This window comes from Lepisosteus oculatus, chromosome 20, assembly GCF_040954835.1.
Source record: "Lepisosteus oculatus isolate fLepOcu1 chromosome 20, fLepOcu1.hap2, whole genome shotgun sequence".
In the NCBI taxonomy this organism is placed as follows: Eukaryota; Metazoa; Chordata; class Actinopteri; order Semionotiformes; family Lepisosteidae; genus Lepisosteus; species Lepisosteus oculatus.
This window is the reverse complement of record NC_090715.1, coordinates 9860265-9881702: the sequence shown is the minus strand read 5'-3', so window position 1 is coordinate 9881702 and position 21438 is coordinate 9860265. Positions and strand designations below refer to the sequence as shown.

The 21438-nt window shown below is 39.9% G+C and overlaps 1 protein-coding gene across 1 annotated transcript; it reads left to right on the top strand.

The window, feature by feature from the left end:
• The first annotated feature begins 1508 nt into the window (after positions 1–1508).
• Positions 1509–4016, top strand: sult5a1 (sulfotransferase family 5A, member 1). Its single transcript, XM_015368017.2, has 6 exons — positions 1509–1692; positions 2093–2301; positions 2513–2639; positions 2777–2871; positions 2966–3146; positions 3563–4016. Exons 1-6 carry the CDS (start codon positions 1554–1556, stop codon positions 3670–3672), a joined length of 861 nt encoding a protein of 286 aa, XP_015223503.1. The 5' UTR covers positions 1509–1553; the 3' UTR covers positions 3673–4016.
• The last annotated feature ends 17422 nt before the right edge of the window (positions 4017–21438 follow it).

Here is a 21438-nt window from a genome sequence, read left to right as displayed (position 1 = left end):
TTATTTACAATTCTTAATAATCATTATAATTAATAATTATTCATTTCTGTCCGGTCCATGATTTTGTCTAACCCTGCAAGTATTTCCCTTTCTGCTTTAGTGTTTGACACCCTCTTTTTACCTATAAATTATAGAAAGAAAGAATTCTAAACATGATATATATATATATGGAAATAATTCTTAACAAGATCTTCCATTGCTAAGTCAAATATCATTGTTATGTATGTATTCTTCTAATTAAACTCGTCATCACTATAGAAATTTCCGATAAATTTCCTGACTCAGTTTTGTCTTCCTTTTTTATGAATTTCTGTGATATTTGCAGTTCTACAGGTAGAGCTCCTTTTCCGAGCTAGGATGAAAATATCCTAGCTGGGCCTCTATGAGAAATGCTCCTCAAGTCCTTGAGTTCAACTGTGAAAATAACTTCAGCAAATTTGACATTTTTAGGTCATCCTAGTCCATATAAGCCCTCAGCTTCAGGCTTCAATAATGCCTAATAATGCTGATGCTCTTATAAGATGCATCTTGTTATTGACATCTTCCTTCATAGAAACCTGCTTGAAATATTAATTTAGCACACAAGTTACAGAGCAGTTTGGTGCAGGTTTGAAATCATTTTATTACAAAGTTCCCCCATAGGACAAAAGTGAGATCATCTGTGTCCTATAAACTTGAAATCTGCAGACCACATCAATGAGCTCCCAATGAACTTAATATACATTAAGTGCAAGAACTGAACAACTTTCTGCATTACCAAATAAGGAAAAGAATGTGGTGTTGTGACACCAAAGTTAGAAGCTACACATGATGTACACAACAGAACATCTAGCTGGTCCAAAAAATTCACACTGTCTTCATGGGCTTTGGTCAGATGAGTTAAGGTCCCAGAGCAACAGCACATACTATAGGTTGCTTTTTAAACATGAAAATTTCTAAGTAGGTTCTCTTTTCTTTTTATCTTTATTTACAAATTACTCATCTCATATGACTTCAGCTACTACAGTTCTTTTACTGTTGTAGTATATAAAAAATGCTCCACTGGAATATTCTTTTCTGTCACTCTCTGCTGGTAATTGTAATAGCTTGTTCAGCACTCCTGTTACACAGTCTGCAGAGTGTGCTGTTTGATGTGAAGGAAAGAGCATGTATGACTTGTATTGAGAACATACATGTAACAATTAAACAAAACACATTTTTGTACAGCACTTTCACTTAAAACTGCCAGGTCAGCAAAGTACTTTTTCTGTCTTAGTTAAAACCAACAAAATATTTGTCTATAACTTTTGTTTAATGTAGCATGAAATGGAAAAAAGAGAGATTTAGATACAGTATACATTTAGCACTGTTTTGCTTAATTCATTTTTTATTTGTGGAGGAGTCAGTTTTTTCACTACGTAATTGGAGAGGAACATTTTCTCAGGCAAAACTCTCTCTTATGCACATAAGAAACCACATCCTCCCACACCACAGCGTGACGACATTCCTAGATGAGCCTTTTAAAGGGCAGCGCAGTGCAGCGCTCTCTCACAGGACCTGCCTCTGAGACAGCCATGGCCAGACTGGACATCACCGAGCACTGCAAAGACATCGCTTTCCCGGGACACATGCACACCCAGGAGTCCCTGCAATATGCCCAGAAGTTCAAATTTGAGGACACAGACACACTCATCGTCACTTTCCCCAAGTCAGGTGAGTAAGAAGTGAGACAGACGCCCGGCACTTTTTTCATGGCAGAAAGAAAAGCTTTGTAGCTTTGTACATTCCACGCATTTTATATATGTGTTTTAGCAGAACTGCACAAGAATTCAAGCGTGTGAGCAATGACCAAAAGTGTTAGGGAGTCAGGGAGTAATTACAATCTGAATTTACAACAAAAGCATTTTTCACACTATCTGGATGTGGGATGGCACTTTTTTTCTTCAGAAGAAGGGAGATGGAGTGAATTGATAATAACCAAACATTGAATCTGTGAAAGAATTGAGATCACATACTTGTTGAGATTGTGTTTGAAATTGATCTGAGAAATAGCATCACCGTGAATGACATTTTCCTTGGCCTCTTTCCGTCTTTCTCTCTTTTTCCAACCAAGGCACCACTTGGATGCAGGAGACCTTGACCCTGATCTACAGTCGGGGTGACCCCACCCTGGCTCAGTCTGTTCCCAACTGGGCCCGGTCGCCCTGGCTGGAGCAATTCTACTGTCCCGATGTTCTTAGAGTCTGCAAGGGTCCTCGCATCCTCACCACTCACCTGCCCTATCACATGCTGGCTTCTGCACTAGAGGGCTCCAAGGCTAAGGTAATGCATGCTGAACAGATACTAATAATGGGAATGTGGGTCATAGGGGCTTTTTTTCTGAGAGACCTTAAAGCCACATTGGATCCATATGGTTCTGCTGCTCCTGCTCTTTGTTAGATCAGTACTGACTATTGTAAGAAAACTGAAATCAATTTGTGAAATGGAAGCTATTTCTTAACAGCTCTGTGCTCTACTGTGTTTCCCCATCCAGATAATCTATGTTGCACGAAACCCTAAAGATGTTGCGGTGTCTTATTATCACTTCCATAAAATGGCTAAATTCCTGCCTGAGCCCAACTCGTTTGAAGATTTCCTCGACAGTTTCCTGGATGGAACAGGTAAGCTGAGAGCTCATTAAAGCAGGGTAAAGATTAGAAATACATTTATTGTTCTGAACTGCGCAGAATCTTTCAGTGCATTTCAAAGCTGAATACAGTGTGATTTTTAATTCAGTCTCCCCTTGCTTCTGGCACAGTGCATTACGGATCCTGGTTTGATCACGTGAAAGGATGGACTCGTTGCAGAAACAACCTGAACTTTTTCTATATCACCTATGAGGAAATGTTGCAGGTGAGAATGCTTCGGGAGATTTGCTGTGCATTTGTATGATATAGATAGACTGTTGGCTCTGTTTCTAAGACAAGTTCTGCTGTTCTTTGGACAGGACACCCAATGCTCTCTGGAGAGGCTGTGCAGTTTCCTACAGCTCCCCCTGCTGGAGGAGGAGCTCATCAGCACCCAGAGACACTGCAGCTTCAATAACATGAAGCAGAACAACATGGTGAACTACACTCTCATCCCCCAGGAGATTATGGACCACACCAAGGGCCAGTTCATGAGGAAAGGTGAGCCCAGATTCCAATCTCTCTCTGTCATTGACCTGTGCGCACCTGTGTGGGTGTTTGATGCAGAGAGATGCACCTTGTGGAAAACGTTATTTCAGTTAATATCACACTGCACTGTAGCGTAAAATCGACCCCATTTTTACAGTGAGCTTTGAGAATGGTGGCAAGACTAGGCAGTTGTCAGGTTACGGGCATTGAGAGGTCAGAAATTCTGCTTGTGTGAAAACGCTTGGCTCACATACGTATACTGTACAGATACAAAAAAGAAAAAAATCATTATTTAAGTTCCCATGCCTACGGACTCATGGCAGAATTTGCATGGTGCCACCCATTTTTCACGGAAAAATCCAGCGTTTTCTTTAGAGTAAGCCCCCTTGCCAACGCTACACCCCGTTGAAGATCTGCATGTTTTCCAGGCAAAATTGGTGACTGGAAGAACCTGTTCTCCAAAGAGCAGAACCACCGCTTCGATGACATCTTCGAGGAGGAGATGTTGAACACAGACCTCACCTTCGTATGGGAATGATCTCAAGGTCTTCTGCCAGTGAAGAACAGACGAAGGATTATCGAGTACCCTGCCTGAGCAAGAGCAGAATGCAGCATCCCGTCATTCATTATGTGAATGGTATTCAGTTTAGACTGAAAGCTTTTTTCTTATTTAGAAATATGCCTTTTTAATACTGTGAATTTAGCCTGTAAATATTTTGTAAATAATTTAAGATGTAAGACATTAAATGTGACTGTATGGGTGAACATGACAGAGCACTGCATGTGAAGCTTAGCACTTTTTGGTTCGTGCATTTATGTTCTGTGGGCATAACATTTATGTGGTCATAAATATAAACAATAAATTATTAATGTTTTAAACAATCTACTATTTGTCAAAGTTTAATTGATAATTCTTTCTCGTCTACAAAATGGCTACTTTTTGTCCTTTTTGCAAGATAAAATTTGCAATGCAAATGACATACAGCAAGGATAAAGAGATTCATAAGAGGATTTCTTGCATCTGAGACTTTGGTTTTTCAGTCTAATTAATACCACTTCACCAAGCCTTCTGGTGTACTGTCCCTAACATTTATGTTGAAAATATTTTTTTGGGGTATCTGCATCATACACTCTAACATGATTTAAGCTAGATAAGGTTTGTACTTATGTAATTTGTACCCAGACTCCTCGCTTATTGGTGGTATAGATATACAGTAGTGATGTGCAGACTGTGAACATGTCACTGCCAATGTGTGCCTCATCTGGCGGCTGTTGGTTCATTTGCAATAGTAGTACTAAAAGCACATGCAGCACGTGAATATCCCTCCCACCAACAATCATCTTTATCATCACAGTCCCATCAAGCCCCAGTAAAGTTATTCTTTTAAGTTATGCTAAATCACTGGGCATTTAAAGATTAATAACACTTGCCTAAGCAAGCAATTCTTCAATGAAGGGAACACTGGTCCTTTATGCTGAAAGGTATTTGGATTTTTGTTCCAATTGAGCAATATGGGTCAAATGACCTGAGACACAATGCAGCCTTAGACACATGTTGGTGCAGGGGTGTTGTAAAATAGGACCTTTCAGAGGTTAGTCAGGGTAGAACAGACACACAAAGTAACCATAAAGTAAAGGGAAAAGTGCTCTTATATGTACTGCATGAAAGAACACACTTAGAAACAAACAAAAAGAGAACAGAAGCTCCTTTTTTAAACTTCGTACTAGACTTCTTCAGTCTAACAATAGCTGGACAGCTTAAACAAAGTCTTTCTATTTGAAACTTTTAAACACTTCAAAAAGTCAAACCTCACAAACTGTTCAGTGACTCTTTCACTCCCTGTGACACAGGTTGAATAACAGAGGATCTACCCTTTATCTTCAGAGGCCTCTGCTTCCTGCTTTTTAAGTTGAAACCTGACCAACAGATTTGGATCAACCAGTCATGTGACACAGCTCATTCCACACAGTATTCTAGGTGATGTTGAAACAAAATCTCTATTTTGACCGAATACACTGCTCTCTCACACAGCCTTTCTTAAGTTCTTACATATTCTTTATATTTTTTGCAGTAAATGTTTTTAATAGAGGTGAAATTATTATACAGTCTTTAAATTTCAAAGCTTGTTTATCAAAGCTTGTTTTGTCAGGTGTTAAAAATGATCATGTTATTTTTAGAAAATGTGAGAGAGTGCTAAGAAACTTAAAAGATGAACAGGTCAGCTTCTATTCATGGTGTCAGTTGTGGAGGAAGGGTCACTGCCTGTATGTCAAAAACAGGATTTGCTTTTTTCTGAGACAGTAAAATACAGTTTTAAAAATCTCAACTAGATCAACAGTTTGGTCCATGCCAGAATATGGGGTAAAGTTACAGACAGCATCTATTTATGAGCTAAGTGGTGCAATCTTTGCCTGCTGTTACTTTCGCCATTGTATTTGTATAGTCTAAAGTGCCCATAAGGTGGCGTCAATATAATTAGGGTTTTAGATTAATTCTGCACAGGAGGTAACAATACAGGCTTCTGTTAATTGTACATAAGGGTGTGTCAAAACAGACTGATGTGTGCACAGACTGGTTGTGCTGAAGACTGGAGATGTTACAGCTTGAAGGAAACCAAGAAACCTTTTTGGACCCAAATACTGATCTGTAGGGAATTTACTGTGTTTTTTCCTCCTGGGATTAGGAGGGTGGTATGTTGCCATCTACAGTAACAGTAAAAGTCTGGTCCTCAAGGAGGTTTTATTTTCAGTTGGGACTTTCCTGGTTTTGCAAGTACTGTTGCTTTGATAGAGGAACCACATCTGGATGTTACAAGGATGCAAGGATGATTTTCAAATAAACTTCTAATCTGTGAAGAATACTGGTAGGGACAAAGACAAAATCATCCTTATGCTAGAGGACAAGCCAGAAAGAGCCTTAAGGTGTCACAAGTCACAGATTTACCAAGCCTTGGCACAGTCCATGTCCAGCAACATTATTCACTCATTTATGAAGAGTATGAATATTTTCATTAAAATATGTTTGACAAATAGACTTTCTGCCACATATGTTAAACACTTATTTCTCCTAGCAAGCAATGAATACTGTAAGATTTCTGGTGAATTCAGTGAGATGTAGGGTTTGGATGCTTATTTCTGTAGAAGTTTATGGTGTAGGAATAAAGTATTCTCATGCTGTGTTGTCATGAGCCTTTTAATGCCTAGTATGGGCAGTGAACAGGAGAGGGTAAGACCATGGGCCTTCAAACACATGGTGGTGGGTTCACAACCTCTATCTTTGCTGCTGTCCTTATCCTGTTCATTTAAACTGGCACCGGTATTACTGGGAGGACTCTGGAGAGTACAATCCTATATTTCCACTTAATTCTAGTGAAATCCGGACACGATCTGTCATACTGTAGAGTGCCAACCTTGAAGAAGGGAAAAGGCTTATGGGCTGTGATTAATTGAGTTTGCATGTAGGAGCCAGTGATCGTGTCAGTATCGGTGCGTTTCTTCCTTTCCTGTGTGTTTGTTTCTTCCCCATAATCTAAGTTGTTAAACGCAGACAGTGGAGAAGGAGGCAATTAACAAGGATGGGGGAAGACAATGTTGACTCAGTTTGCACAGCTTAAGTTGTTGTATCTGGTGCTAAAGCAGTTTGTGCCCTCCTGTTTATTTATTAGTCTCTTAACAGCTTCCTCTTGATAAATCCATTGGACATGCCTGTTCCTGACTGAACAATAGCACAAGTGCGACTGGTCAGCTGAAAAGGACACAATAAACCGGGTTAAAGGGGCTTGTAAAAAAAAACCTCCAGGTACAGTACTCAGGACTGGGGAGGAGGCTGGACCCAGGAGAGGGCTCGGCCGCCAGGGACTCTACAGAGAACAGAGGGGGAAGATCCCCATTACTCCCCCCTCTACCCAAAACTGGGCTCAGGAGACAAAGAGGGGAGAGGGGGGGAGCTCCAGGGACATGTTGTTCGCCATGCCCAGGACCGAGGAGCGTGGCTGCAACTTCACAGTTTTTTCCCAGTGGCGCTGGGGAGTTAGCAGGCATGGCAGGTCACCCACTGGAACTGGATTGGAAGACTAATGCTGCCTGGGGTTTGTAACTGGGCTCCACTGGGTAGTTGTGTTGGCCTGGAACGTGAGCCCTTCAGTGAAGCTCCAGATGTTGGGTAAACGGGGTGTTGTAATTGCTGGAGAGTGAAAAGGGGCTCTTAAGCAATACTTCCGGTCTTGTCTGGTCTGTAGGTCTTTACAATTGCTAGGTGGCATAGTCAACTACAAAACAAAAGTAGTTCCTGAATTTACCGGTCACCCTAACCATGAGATCCACTCTAATGAACTTTTCCGACTTACTTTTTCTTGATTTACTACTTACACTGTGCAGTAAATCAAGACCAATTTTAAAATTCAAATACTCAATGTTTGTTATATTGACATTGGGGATAAAAACATTCTACAGAAATAACACAGTGCAGACAATACACAAAGTCTAAAGAGTAAAAGATATTTCAATGTTTAGTATATCATAGAAAAATATTGTCACTGTATTTTCTTATTAACTAGTGAGGTCAGTCAATAATCCAAATGGTACAATAAAAAACATTGCTGCACCACATTTTGTGATAACACAAATCTATGCATTCCATACTTGCTACAGACAAAAATAATTCAAAATTCTAGCCCTGTATTCTGAAAACACTAATAAAAGCATATAACAGGCCAAAAAGAGAACAACCCACCTTTGTAGAAATAAATCCTAAAGAGAACAAAATCTCCCTCCCTACAACATTGCTGCCTAAAAGTGACTGAAAATAAATCTCCTATATTCTAAAAATGCTTCACCAACTAGGAGAAACCATTGTTTCTCACCATAGGATTCCAAAAGCACAGGAAATCTGAATTTCCTAACATAAATGAGGTAGCCACCTTTAGCTACAACCAAACAACTACCATGGCCTTAAATAGTGCAATCAAGATATGAACCACAAAACATTTGTTAGACTTTGGATTGTAGGAACTGAAAAATATAATTACCGATAATTAATAACAGTAATGCGATGTAGCACATTATTCGAAAGGGCATGTTTTACACATCATTTTTTACGCATAATTTGCAGTAAAGGTTCAGTGATTGCCACCTGCTGACTACGTACAAATAATTTAACAAAGGTTTTCCTTGGAAAAAAAGGCTGGTGCTTAGACAGGAGAGGAACTAGCATGTACTATTAACTAATACGTCAATCACTAACTTTTTGTTTGGTATGAATTGTTCATTTGTCAGGCCAATACCAAAAGTTATTTTCGATTTTAGACTCATTTTTACATGTGGCAATCTTCTACGTGCAGGATGTGTGCGGACAGACAAACACATGACCTACTATTTCAGGAAAGAGAAGTACATCTGGCTGCAACAGAGTTCTGGTGTCACAGAAGGGTTTTTGCCTGTTCATCTTAAGTGACCACATCTGCAACACCGACAATAAGAATTGACCCATTTCTTTTCTGTGAACTGATTTTTTTTTTCCAAACCCCACAAAATGCAGTACAAAAATAAAGATACCGAACCAACTCGCCTACTGTAGCCCGGCAGTGGTACTTTTCCACCAAGCAGTTATAATGAAACGCCAAAGCACAAAGACCCCATGAACATCCGCACTCCAAGCCTCTACAATGCCCGCTCTGGAACCGCAGCAGTGAAGAACAATTTGTTTTTAATTTCTTTGTATTGGGTTTATGCAGCTCTTTCCAGCAATGCACTGCAGTGTTAACTGCGACTTACCTATGTCTCGAGTTTTTGACCAGCTGCACATTTCGGAAGAGGCCAGTTTTCTCTCCACTGTGGGGTTAATCCGCAGCAGTGCAGACATGGAGAAATTAATTGTACAACCTGACAAAGCACTGAAATCATTGACAACAGGCATCAGAGGAGGCAAAGTGCGAAGCCTATACTGTATATACAACCGTTTATCATCTGCACAAAGTGATATGCATTACTAATTGTAATTATGAGACCAGGTGCAGAAGTAGTAGATAAATAGTTGCCATGAGGAGAGCACCTAGAAATACCAAATTGGGAAGAACCAAACACAGGTATTCCCACTCATGCAGCTCAAATGCCTTCTGCTTCTAATGACAGAATGGTTCACGAGGAGACAATGTCTGGAGCCACCTGTATAAACTGGAGCAGACAGAACATTATTAGAGGACAGACCTACTTAAGAAAACATGTACAGTAATAATGGTTAACTAGATTTGTCACACAGACCTTCAGCTAAAATATCTTATCCTAGACCTTGGCATCTGAGCTAAAAAACAGGCCAATAAAATGTACAAAAAATTATAATGAGGGAGATTTAACAGTGGTATTAACAGTGGTGTTAAGCCTTTAAGAAATAGCCTTTTCCAATGACCCTATGTATCATGTCAAGATAAAGAAGAACTAATTTGGGTAAAATTATTAGATAAAATTCAGTGAGATACCATGAAGCCAGGAGATTTTCCCTTTGTCCTGTCCTGTACCTCACTGAGTTTTGATACAGATTATAGAATAATCTAGTACATCTGAAACTACAGGAGAAAGATTAGGTAAATGAAGAGATTGAGAAAGCTTCCTAGATTTCTACTTATCAAATTGAATGTCTGAACTGTACAATCTAGAGCAATATTTGGAGTTAAATTGTATTCCCCCGTGCTCATCTAATAACAGGAATACAGGCTGTCCCTGATATATGTCTGCTTGCTTCTTGCTATGTCTTCTTCTCACTTATGTCGTCGATGAATTGAGGAACTCAGCATAAAGATTTCCCGCGCTTACGTCATTAAGGCACAACAAACCAGCAAGACAGGTGGTTTTTGTTCAGTAAATGTATGCCACTTATTGTGTCAAGTGAATCATGTAAGTACACCAACAACCCTGTTCCGAAAAAACACAATCTCGATCTGGTTTCATTGGTAGTTCTGAGAAAACAGGACTGTGGCTAATGATCTTGGCTGGCACAAGGCACTTAACATGTGAATAATGCCTGTGTGAATTCAGACACCTAGTCCCGCAGTCTATGTTTGGCATAGGTATTGGAAATTACAGATGGCCAGCTTTAATTGCTAACCAATTTAGGAGCTGTTTAGAGAGCTAAGGCTAAAAGCTACAATTTCTAAACCATATTGAAATACAGATACAGTACATTAGTACACTCCAGGGAAATAATAAACATAAAAGGGATATTTTTTTAAACTATGATCTTAATGCAATCAACACATTAAAATCAAATAACTGGATAAATGAAAGATTCAAGTATCAACACAAATAGAAGGGACAGAACCAAACGGACTTGGTACATTAGGCCAAGCCTGGGTACCACTGGGCTAGCCTGTAGATGTTCCAAACACATTTGATGTGCTCCAGATCTTTAAAGAACCACTAGGGGGAAGGCTTACACAAAAATCTATTTAAAGGAATGTTTCAATTGGTGAAGGACGGCAACCAAAGATCGTCTGAGCCAGGTTCTGGGATGTTTCTAGACATACATAAAGCAAAATAAAAAAACACAACATGGTGTTTCAAATAAACTAAAGCTTTACCTTATCAACAAGAGAAATGAAGTCTTAAACATATGAAAGTTGCAGTTGTGGGGTATCTTGTAAGTCCTAGAATGGGCAAATGATTTTATATCTCATTCAAACTAAAACAAGAGGATTAAACAGAGCAACATTTAAGAAACCTCTATATTTTCTTTAATTTTCTAAATTATTTTTAAAATGCACCGCACTTGGTCATTTACCCTGATATCCATTTTGTAATTCTGATGTTTCTTGACACCATTAGAATGTATAAAGGTTGCACAGGAAAAATTAATATCTGAGCTTTAGATCTTGACGTTATAGTGGGTTTTGAGAAACCTAAAGCCAGCGAAACAGCTATTGTTAGAGAGTTAAAACCCTCTACCTATTATGTTGGTTGTCAAAGTGACCCACGCTGTAATTAGTGAAGAGCTGAGACTCTGGTGTGCACTGAACCAGTTCTAAATAAAAGGCCTCTGTCTCCCTAGAAGCAGTATTGAGTGAATGGTTTATTTAATGAGGTTTCCACAAAGCAGTAATCAGGTGTATGTGTCTTGATGGACTGTCCGCCTCTGAAGATGAAAGGGGTGTGTGTGTAGGAGTTGGAAGAGACATGTTCAAGTTAAGGGCCCTCTCAGGAGTGAAGCACACAGGCTTCTGGACAGGGGATTGAAAGGAATGGATATTGAGCCCTGTCAGTTTGAAGCTTCTAGGTTTTTTCCACACTACATATCTTCTGTGTAAGATATCATCATTGTTAAATATCAGATACTATCTACACTTCCACAAAAATGTTTAGCAGATATGACTGCCAGTTAAACATATTTTCTCAGTCAGTTCTCCCTATGTCACACCAAAATGTGATTAAGCCCACTTTTGGAGAGCAATGCAATCCAGAGATCACATTAAAACTAGATGGGGAAATTTTCAGACACTTGTATTGCTTGTGACATATGTATACCAGCAAAATGCAAAGCAGCCTGTGGCAATAACTACTGTACTGGGATATCATTCTACTCCTAGACGCAAAGAGTTCTTATTGGCTAAAAAAATTAAGACAATTGGATCTGGTAACATAACCTCAAAGTTCATCTTGCAGGTTGCAGGTATGGATATTATGCAAATGCATCCTTTTGGGGCTAACAACTCTAAAACTTTCAACTAAACCTAAAAGTTCAGAAGTATCTAAAATATAAATGAATGGCAGCAGAAGTTTTGAAAGAAACCCAAGAAAGTAAATTAATTCTAAAAGATGAGCTGAGATAAAAGACTTGCACTGGAGAAAACAGGCACAACCCCAATCAGTCCCAAACAGGAAGGCGATTTTTTATCCCCATTCCAATGAAGACAGCAGTGGTGGTCAGTATATCTAAAATCCGGTCTCGTGAAATGATCATAAAAACATGTAAACCTGTAGAAAAATAAATGTAACCCCAATCATTTTGTTGCTGTGCTCCCTCGCAGTAATACTCAAAAATCTCATTTGAAGACTTCAGCAGTTAAGTGAAAGTCCTCCCTTTTCTTTTTCAGCAGAGTGATCAAAGCGAGGACAATGGCCTTTTTAAAAACCATCCAAAATGTTTTCGAAAATGTTTTGATTACAGTTTAGGTACTGTAGCAAACGGACAAGAGAAGTTATTTTCAAAACAAACACTGCATTGCAATAAAATAAATGGTATGCTGCTGCCACCGCATAAACACGTCTAATAATAATATTGTGAATTACAACGAACGAGTTTAGTACGGAGGTGCGTACTAACCACGCAGTTAGTACGCTGCTTTCAGTTCTTCGCAGTTACTAGTTTTCCTGCGGTAAAGCTTCAAACTAGAGATTCTTTCCTTCCAGGAAGTTAGTCCTCACTGTGTCAGAGGCTCTCAATTTTTTTATGTACCGTCTACACACGCATAGATGATGACTGTGTAGTTATCACTCGACTCCTCATTCCTGTAATTCTAGGTTCTTTGCACAGCGTAGAGTCTACCCTCGGCAATGCTAAAAAAAAATCTCGAATCTTTCATTGACGCATGTAATGGATATTCAGCTCAGAAAACCTACATAGAAACACAACGTGCATGTTCACTCCGTTAATTAACATTAACCACGTGCTACAGAAGACAAGTGAAGATGGCCTATTTCTCAAAAGAGTTGCATCTAGGTCATTGCTTTTTTACGTTTGAAGCACAGTACGCGCTCCCTGAATTGTACAAGCAGTGTTTTCCCAGATGGATGATTCACTCCTCAGCCCCATTTGTAAGTACTACCTAACTTTCATTGCCTTTTAGTTACCACAAATATCAGGAAGGAAATGATTACAGTCATCACTGTCACTATTCCTTTGTGCATAGTGTGATTCTTTGCCGAGAGGAATATATATTATTTCAGTAATGTTTTTGACATTAGTCTCTTATGTGACATACCATACCCTTGTTACTTATGGTGTTCTCTAGAATTTAATATTCTTTCAATATACTGTAATGAATAATATTAGAGCATTTTCAGAAAATTTGGGCTTTCAAACATAATTTCCCACTTTATATAGCAAATTTGTCATAACAGAGAATACACTTTTATTCATGCAAGAATACAATATAATTTTCATTTGTGTGCAATTCCAATGAAGAAAATCCATAATTTATTAAAATAAAATGTAGACACTATTTGGTTTCCATTAGAGCATCGAAGAGAAGAATTCATTGATAATGAATTTGAGTTCTTCATCACTTTTCTCATGTAGTTATAAAACAAATGAAAGAAATATGCAGTATAAACTTGCAGATGTATATTGGGTTGAAAGTTACAGCGGTAGTGTGCCTAAAATACATTGATTTGGAGTCTCTGTCTAGACTCTTAGTATTTGTATGGACTGCTTGTGTATATAGGACCTTAACAATTCCACAGGGGATCATATTTCCATAAAATCGACATTGTTCCCACCTGCAACGTCGTGGACGTTTTCCCTGGCCACCAACCCACAGGAGTCGCTTCCAGAGCTGAGCTGCCATTTCCAGCGAGCAGAAACACTGGGTGCTCTCAGTGCTTGTGCATCAGTACATACCTGTAATGGAGCTCTGTCATGCTGTGATAGTATGACCACAAACAGAAGTGGAGGGATTGGTATGATACTAATCAGCACAACTACCATCTCTCATACTGCCCAGCCTCTTCTAATGCCAGGTCTTACCAGTCTGAAGGAGATACAAAACTCTGTTATTTTAAATGACATGTTTCCTCTAAATAAAAGAAAAATCATACATTTTTCTAAATTTAGTGCTCTCTGCTAAAAAGAATAGTTATTTGTGTATCTGAGGGTATATGTTTGGCAGTAGTAGAACTGGAAATACATGCTTACTTGCCCACACGATGGTTTGAGGCTGAGAAATGTCACTGCTGGTGGAATGGAAAAATATAGAGCCTTCCTTGTTGGACACTGAGTGTAATGGGCTTTAATGCCTTGGGGCCTCTCTTATCTCATGGTTTAATAGATCAGTGATGTTAGCATGCTTCAAGAAGTCTTGAGAGTATAAACAGTACTGTACATCCTTATAATGGCTGGCCTCAGGCTTCAGAGGGTTCTCCAATCTTGGAAAGACTTCCATGTCACTGTACTAATTTTAATATATAGAGAGGGAAATCTCTTACTGTTATCAACTTGGCACAGAGCTAAGTAAAATAATGTAAAGGTCTATGTAATGTGAAGGACTAGGAACGTTGTAATTAATCACAGCTAAAGTAAAGTAAAATCATGGTAAATGGAAGGCATGAGTCAAAAAGGAAACAATATGTTTTTAATTATCATACTTGGAAATTAGTAATGTTCCTGTTCCTTTACATTGCCATTTGTCAAGGCAACAAGAATGTCATAGACTGTGTGCTCAGCTGTCTGCTGTTTTTGCTGCTTCTCTGTTGTAACTGGGAAACAATCAGATACAGGCTGAATGCTAAGATTCTAAACAACTACCAATAATTTGACTGTGTAGCACATAAATCACGCTTTTCAGCAAGTCAGTGAGCCCCAGGGAGGGCAGGGACACATCAGAACAGGCAGGCACTTCCCACACACACAGTAGGAGACCAGACAATGCCGTGGTAAATATTTGGATGTTCTGGCTTTGTTAGTTTTACTGTACATGTATGTGCTGTCAGTCTTTTGAAAACAAATGAGGATCATCACAGCAAAACATAATATTTGGAATTCGAATTGAGCAATATAGAAGAAAGGAATGATTTTTTTTATTTCTGGTATTGCTGCAGATATGAAAATGAATGGGTTTCCAAGCCTCTAGGTTCTCATGTTTATTGTCTGTACAGTACATTTCAAGTTTAAATGTGATTCCATCAACAGCACTGTAAACTGGTGGAAAATCGAAAGCATGAGTTAATTTATTGTTCTTTATTGAATGGCCACCAATTACATGTTGCACTATGTCTCGTGGAGGTATTTATTCACCATTAAACAAATGCTGCACCATCCAGTTCTGGAGTAATCATAAGGAGGGATGTTCTGTGGAAGAAAATGGAGAAAATTGCTGTAAATGGAATGGAGGGGTCTTCTTTGCACCTGATTTTGAAAGCAGTAACTGAACCATTTTATCCTGCTGAGAACGTGATTTTCAGTATAACTTTAGTTTAAAAATGCAGGGTATCAGACATAATTCCACCCTGCAGGTGGAGCCTTAGATTTCTGAAGTTATACTCTGCCTAGGGATCTGACAGCTGAGTGATTACACTAGGTATTCAAATAATTAATTCGGGGGAACCAGCAAACACCACAGTGTCTGCAACAGCTTCACACGGCAATGTTTACACCTAGTTTCCAGAATATCTTCAAGCTATTTGTATTCCACTTTCAGGTTGGTTTGTAGAGGGCTTTGTAATAGTACAGAAAACACATCTACTGCATACCTTTCACCAGTCTTTTGCTTTGAAGAAGGTTAGTTGTCACTAGGCATTTAGAAGCAGGACACTAAAATGAGCTATCAATGAAAAATGTCACATTTGTGATAGACCTTCTTTAGTTTGGGGTAAATATTTTAAGATTTATTTTGAAATATTTTAGGACCGTTTCATATCCTGTGTCAGTGAAACGTTCAGGCGTTTCCGTAAGAGGAAATCCAAATCAAAACTGATCTGTGGTCCAGCAGGCAAAGATGTCAGATATGAGGTACTCCTGTTATTTCTGTCTATTCACTGCTACCACCAAAAAATAGCTGCCTTCTTCTTTCTTTGGAATTAGTGGATCCATTCTTCTTTTAACCACTGCATCTAATTCAGCGTCAGGGAGGAGCCTCACCCAGTGAGCAGTGGGCGCACAGCAGGATACACCCTGGATGGAAGGCCTGTGGTTAACATCATAGTGGATTTATAACCCCTGAAATCTTACTGAATATCAGGCCTGGCAGATACATTTATGGCTATCAGTGTCCTGAACAAATCTTTTTGGTTTGTGAATACAAGCTTCCAACAGGTCTGTGCTCCTGTTCCCCTAGACACAAAATGGCTCTTGCATCCTTTAAATAATTCTTGTCACCTTTTACAGCGGACTGCTTTGACATCGTCTTGGCAGTGCAGTGTGCTGTGCTCTCGTGATGCTAAATACCAGCTCACAGGATGCATTTCATCACACTCTTACCTGTCCTTTAAGGAATCCCCCAACCCTGCCACCCCCACCTCCATCTCTGTAGACCAACAGAGCACTGCTCTGTCAGTACTGTAGCTCCCACTCTTCTCCTCCTCCTTTCTCTGCTTCAGCTCCTGTCATCCTCTGAGCCTTTGAAACCACCGACGTGCTCATCAGGACTGACTCATCTCCAGGTCTCCCAGAGCCTGCTGGACCAAGGCACATGGGCTGATGGGGAGAGCACTCCCCTTCTTCACTACAAGACACAGACACAGGGGGAGCCCTTCAACCACTGTGACAACAGACAAATGTTTACTTCAACAACGAGCACGCGACCACGTTAACTGTTAGGTCTGTTGCAGCTGAACGTATTTGATTTACCTTCAACTTCAGCGACAGAAGAAAAACAGTCAGAATGACATGTTCATGTGAGGAAAAAAGGATACAACAAGGTACAAAATGCATTTTAAAATGTAAATATATATTATGGCTTTAAAGGTTTTGGTCCTTAATTTTCTAGATAAGTAAATGAAGGACAGGCTCACACTTAGAGTGACAGCCCTGAGAATGTTTATTTATATACAGTAACAGGCCATTTACTAAAGCAATCTGAGTGACGTCCCTTGCTCTTGGGTATATCTGTAGTAATTTACCTAGGATCTAATTTACAAATCTGTTATTCAAAGACAGAGCCCTAAGCACTGCTCCACGCTGCTGCCTGAAGTTGCTTCATTGGATTCATATCACCAGCACTTTAGCAGAGATCAAGCTCCCAGCTCAGCAGAAAGCACTTCGTTCAAAACAAATAAGGCTTTTTTAAGTTAGCATGCTGCCAGATGAAGATGGATGCTAGGCATTTGTTTATACAGTTGCAATTCAAATCTCAAGAGTCAGCAAGATTATTTTTATTGTCTTAATACATCTAATAAATAATCCCTGCACTTACATTGTGCTTTTCTGGACACTCCTCTCAAAGCGCTTTACAAGTAATGGGGACTCCCCTCCACCACCAGTGTGCAGCCCCACCTGGATGATGCAACAGCAGCCAAAGTGCTCCAGAACTCTCCCCACACACCAGCTATTAGTGGGGAGGAGAGCAGAGTGATGAAGCCAATTTATATATGGAGATTATTAGGAGGCCATGATTGGTAATGGACAGGGGGAAATTTGGCCAAGATTTACACCCTTACTCTTTTCGAGAAATGCCCTGGTATTTTTAATGACAAGAGACTCTGGACCTTGGTTTTATGTCTCGTACAAAGGTTGGCACTCTTTTACAGTATAGTGTCACCATTGCTATATTGGGGCATTAGCAAGCACACAGACCACAGGGTGAGGGCACCCTACTAGTCCCACTATCACCTCTTTCAGCAACAACCTGACATTTCCCTTGAGTCTCCCAACCAGATATTGGCCTGTACCTGCTGAGCTTCAGTGGGCTGCCAGGTGTGAGTTGTGGAGTGATTAAGCTGCTGGGATATACCAGGGGGTGTTAATCTTGTCTAAAACACCAAGCTCACTCAGCAGCTTACCTGCTGTATTATCTTGGTTTAGTGATTGAATGAGATAATGGCATGAAATTTCCTAGAAAACAGGAGAGCTAACCCCAGGATTTTAACAAACAGCAGTAAGTCTTCTCGCTGTACTAATTATGACAAGCAGGGAGGAAGGACCTCAGGTTTTACCTAAAGTTCACACTCAGTGTCACTTTTTTCATCTGTTCACATAACTCTTCACTTTCTACCTGTCTGCTCATTACTTTACTGTACACTACAGTGCATCACACTGAGGGACAGTGCACAGTCTGGCAGTTTTAATGACAGTACCCACCCAATTTTATGAAAAAAATAAATACTATTGTACTGAGCACTCTCACATGAGCTGAGCTGCAATCACATTTCAGTCCTCTTTTGTGAAAAATTCAGGAAATGGACAATATAGAACCACCTCAGCTGACCTTTGACTCCTTAATATCTTCTAGTGCTTTCTGCTTTCTGTGGTCCCTAACGCTCTGCTAGCTGTTACGCTTATTCCAAAACGCTAATTGACGTTTATTGTCGCTGCCTTTCGAGTTATGAATGTATAAATTACGCTTTCTTAACAAAAGATGATGGCAAACTAAATATTTAAGCGAAGGAAAAATGTCAGCATCCCGCAAGAGTAGATTTTAGAATCTAAAAGAATATACAATTTATATGCAAAAAGCATTTCATTCATGCATTCTCCGCCCACGTTCCAGTTTTTCTGTAGGCGGCTTTTTAAAGCTGGCTGGCCACGCTGTTTTCTCCGAGTGATAAACGAGAGGTTGTACGCCTGAGGCGCAATTCCCATCTGAATGAATGGTCGGAACAGAAGTTAAGATGGAGCTCAGGCACTCAGGCCCTCACTGCAGAGCTCACGTTTGCTCCCTGAGTTCGTCAACCTTGTCCGGGGACTGTGACATCAAAGTAGCGACTACAGTACAAGTGAATGCAGCTGTGCGGTTTTGTAACAGGACTGACGACCGGGCGATTTCTTTCCTGGAAAAGAGACCCATTTCTTTTTTTGGCAGCAACGTTCTTCAGCACTTTCACTCGTTTTGTATCACACACGCACTCTGGTTCTAAACTGTACTCCTGTTTGCTTCTGCTGCCTAGAAATTGAACAGTTTTTTTTTTTAAAAAAAAAGCATCATAAAGATTCTTAAAAAAAATAGCAGCTAACAATAATGTAAAATTCAGCGAGTATGTCCAGACAAGGCTACCCCCACCACATTGTGGGCGGAGATTGATCAGGATCCTTCAAGAAAAGCCCAGCCCTGAATAAACCGATGGCAATCAAATGAGTAAGGCAGAATGTCTTCCTCTCTTATGTGATCTTACTTATGCTATTAAATAAACTGGCATTTTCCTCTCATTTTGGCCACTGTAAAATTGAAGTTGATGGTCATTACTTATTTCTGAGACAGTTTATTTTTTTACTTAGCGTTCCTGCCAGAATTGCACATTTCTGAACAGTTTTAGTTTGGGAAATAATACTCCTGAGTCTGATCTGTAGCTATGGTCTCCTGTACAAATACTCACTGAACCCAGGATACGTATTAATGATTTGAAGGCCAAAAACATAAACAGTCAGAACTGACAGGTTTCTGAAGTGCTGTAGACTAGAGCACAATGATTGGTTGGTGTCTCTGCCCTCTGAATTGCTAGATGGTTATAGTAAGGTACATTCAAAATTGGTTTTCAAATAGACGATTGATTGCTAATGGGCTTTGGTAATTGAATGGGTGTCGTGGAAAACCCTAATCTTTACCAAGAGTTTCTCATTGAGTTAATTTCCCTGGGGGACTACAGAAGAAGGCAGCAGGGTCTAATTACAGTACTTCTGTGGAGAACTGTTGGCTTGCTGTGAGTGTGAGGCATGCTGGGATTCCACAGTGAAAGGCTGAGGCTTCTCAACTACAGGGAAACTGGAATAACCCGAAAAAGACCTTCACTAAGAACAGAAGGGAGCGACATTACAATTTTATAACATACTTTATTTGGGTATTTCTGAAAAAAGTAAAGTTTAAACAAAAGAGAGAGATCACTTTATTGGCCATATACAATTTCTTGCATTAGGAATTTGTCTTTTTGCATGCCCCAACTTGCTCTCCATGAGACACACAGACAGGGAGAGAAGCTTGGGGTCAGAGCACAGGGTCAGCTATTTATACAGCACCCCTGGAGCAGCTGGGGTTAAGGGCCTTGCTCAGGGGCCCAACAGAGTAGGATTCCTCTGCCAGCCACAGGCACAGGTCCTGAGCCACAGAGCCACTGCACCACCCTAGTGCATAGTGAGTGTGGCAAGTGACACTGTTGCCTCACAGTTCTTGAGTCCTGGTCAAGTCCTTTGAATGTGATCTGTCCCACTTTCTGTGTGGGGTTTGCACGTGTCCCCTGTGTCCATGTGGGGATTTCTCCAGGTGCTCCAGTTTCACACCTGAAGATACAGTAGCTTAATTGGTGTCTCTACATGGTTCCTGTATGTGTGCATCTGTCTGCCTCAGTGGTTTGGTGCCCCTTCCATGGGTCTTGTCCTATCCAGTACCTGTGCTTCTGGCATACAATCCAGGCTGCTTACCAGAAACATGCAACTTTCTGATTATAGTTGAAAAAGCAAAGGATCCCACAATATACAACGAATATAACCAGAACACAAGAATGCCACTTTAAGGAAGTTTTTTTAAAACATTAGCATGGGCAGCTAATTGTTTGTTGCATCCTTATTTTTTCGTGTTTAGAGACTCACAATTATAAACCCAGCAACTGCACGCAGAAGAGAGTGTAGGCACACTCCTCTAACCTACCCACCTTCAAGACACTCATCCCTTGTGGCGTCTTGTAGTGTATTTGTAATGCCTCTTTTAGCAGCTGAATAATGAATGAATTGCAGTAGTCTTGCTAAACAAACCCTCATTACCTGCTGGTAAATGCAAAAGCTTTTTAACATCCCCCCAAAAAATACAATACTGCCAGATTCTAAGCTTTATGTAGGGAAGTGTACATGATGCACAGAAAAATGCTTCAGGGAACGAGGGTCCACGATCCTAAATTGTTCCACATCATACATGTCAGTTTTCTGCGCAAAGTCTTTTCAGAGATGAACATAAGTATTGACACATTTCTGTGCTGCTGGAGTTATACAGTATGTTGCAGATTATCGTCTTTTTTTCCCCACATTTTTCCCCCTGGATTTCTCTTGAAGATTAATGTCTTAACTTATCAGTGTTGACCGTTTGGCCTTACTGGAACACAGTATGTGATCTGGCAGACATAATACGTAGGATATGTTAGCTGAGACGCTGTAGCTGACCTGAGCTTACTGTTGTGTAATAACCCTTGCATCAGACTTTAAAATCAACATTCCCATTGCTACCGTCAAGCCCTTGATTTTAACCTTGGACCTTGGGATTTACTCATGACCTCTGGGAAGACTGTCATGTGTGCACACATGCCTTTGGGATAGAAAGAATAGGTATATACTGTACTCATTATAATGCTACTCATAATAATGCTACTCATTACAGCACAGTTAACAAAACCTTCTTTTAAATTTGTTTGGGGTACTTCAAGGTATACAGTACGCGTTTTGCCTAATAGAATAATATATTCTCAA